The 1,286-nt window shown below is 44.3% G+C and overlaps 1 protein-coding gene across 1 annotated transcript in view; it reads right to left on the minus strand.

Moving 5' to 3' along the window:
• Positions 1-1,286, minus strand: part of Bbox1 (gamma-butyrobetaine hydroxylase 1) — a 59,660-nt gene that overhangs the window by 15,535 nt on the left and 42,839 nt on the right. Inside the window, exon 6 of the mRNA XM_004644124.2 lies at positions 767-963. Coding sequence (XP_004644181.1) covers positions 767-963 — 197 coding nt within the window. The remainder of the gene's footprint in view (positions 1-766; positions 964-1,286) is intronic.

The raw sequence follows: 1,286 nt of genomic DNA on the forward strand, positions 1-1,286 counted from the left end.
AAGGAGAGCTATATGGCTTTTGTAGACAGCCAGGAAAACTGTGCTAAATGTTAAAGAGCGAGAGAACGTAGAATGCCTGACATGAGCACTGCGTGACCTCAGCTGCTTGCCGGCTTCTGGGGAACGCAGCTTTCCCAGGTGTGGGGTTGGGACGACTGAGCCTGCTCCTGCGATGGCCGTGTCGTCCTGGATTGGTTGACTGGAGCCCTCCAGGCCTGGCGACACTAAGGCGTCAAGGCCTGCCAGAGGGACATCCCAGCTTTGCTATAGCTGGGAGGAAGTGAACGTTCTCGCTGTGCTGTCATTAGTAACTCTAAGGCCAGTAAGATCTTAGCGACACTGAAGATCATTTGCAAACACGGAGCCAACCCAAAAGACAGCAAAGCGAAGAAGAGACCAGACGATAGTGCTGAACTCCTGGATCTACCTGTTTCGAGTTATAGTCCTTCACTTTCAGCCAAAATGGTTCAGTCCACTGCAATTGCATCATCACCAACTAGAATTTGCATTTTAAAAACGCAGTGTGTGTGACATTACAGGTGCTTTCCCTCTAGTACTAATCAGGAACAGATTTCATGTGATTCATTAAGGAATTTTAAAAATGGTAATGAGATATTTTTCTCTCTGTTGTGCTAATCATGGGCTGAAGGTAAGAAAAAGGAGTTTGAAGCGCATGGAGCTTTCTGCTTAGGCTTTAGGCCAAAATGGAACGCTTTCTGATAATCGTTTTATTCCTGTGAGAAATCAATACGATGAAAGTACTTACTCTATAATTTTGTGTTTGGACTGCACAGAGAAATCGCAGTAATCCTCGCCAATGTCCGTGAAGTCCACAAAGGTGGATGACAAAATCTGGAAAGCCCGGGGATTTTTTTCCTTGAGCTTCTGGCACACGTTAAACCCGTCTACGATCTCCGACTCACCCCCAGTGACCGTTTGCTTAATGCAGTGCAGAAGCTGAACCTAGGAGAAGGATGGAGAGAAGGGTGGACAACAGTGGCACCTCCTCTCTTGACACCACATTCAGGATTCACAAAAGTCTGAATGGCCCAAAATAAATCCATCTTTTTAAAAAGTTTTAGATTTTTTAAATTTATTTTTTCCTTGAATTTTTTTATTGGTACATTTTATTTTAACGTATTTTTTTGGGGGGGGGGTATCAGGGATCAAACTCAGGACCTTGCGCTTGCCAGGCAAGCACTTATTCCACTGAGCTATCTCCCCAGTCCTTATTGGTACATTTTATATATACATAGTGATAGCATTCATCATAGGGGAATTGTATC

The sequence above is a fragment of the Octodon degus genome, unplaced genomic scaffold, assembly GCF_000260255.1.
Source record: "Octodon degus isolate 3935 unplaced genomic scaffold, OctDeg1.0 scaffold00193, whole genome shotgun sequence".
In the NCBI taxonomy this organism is placed as follows: Eukaryota; Metazoa; Chordata; class Mammalia; order Rodentia; family Octodontidae; genus Octodon; species Octodon degus.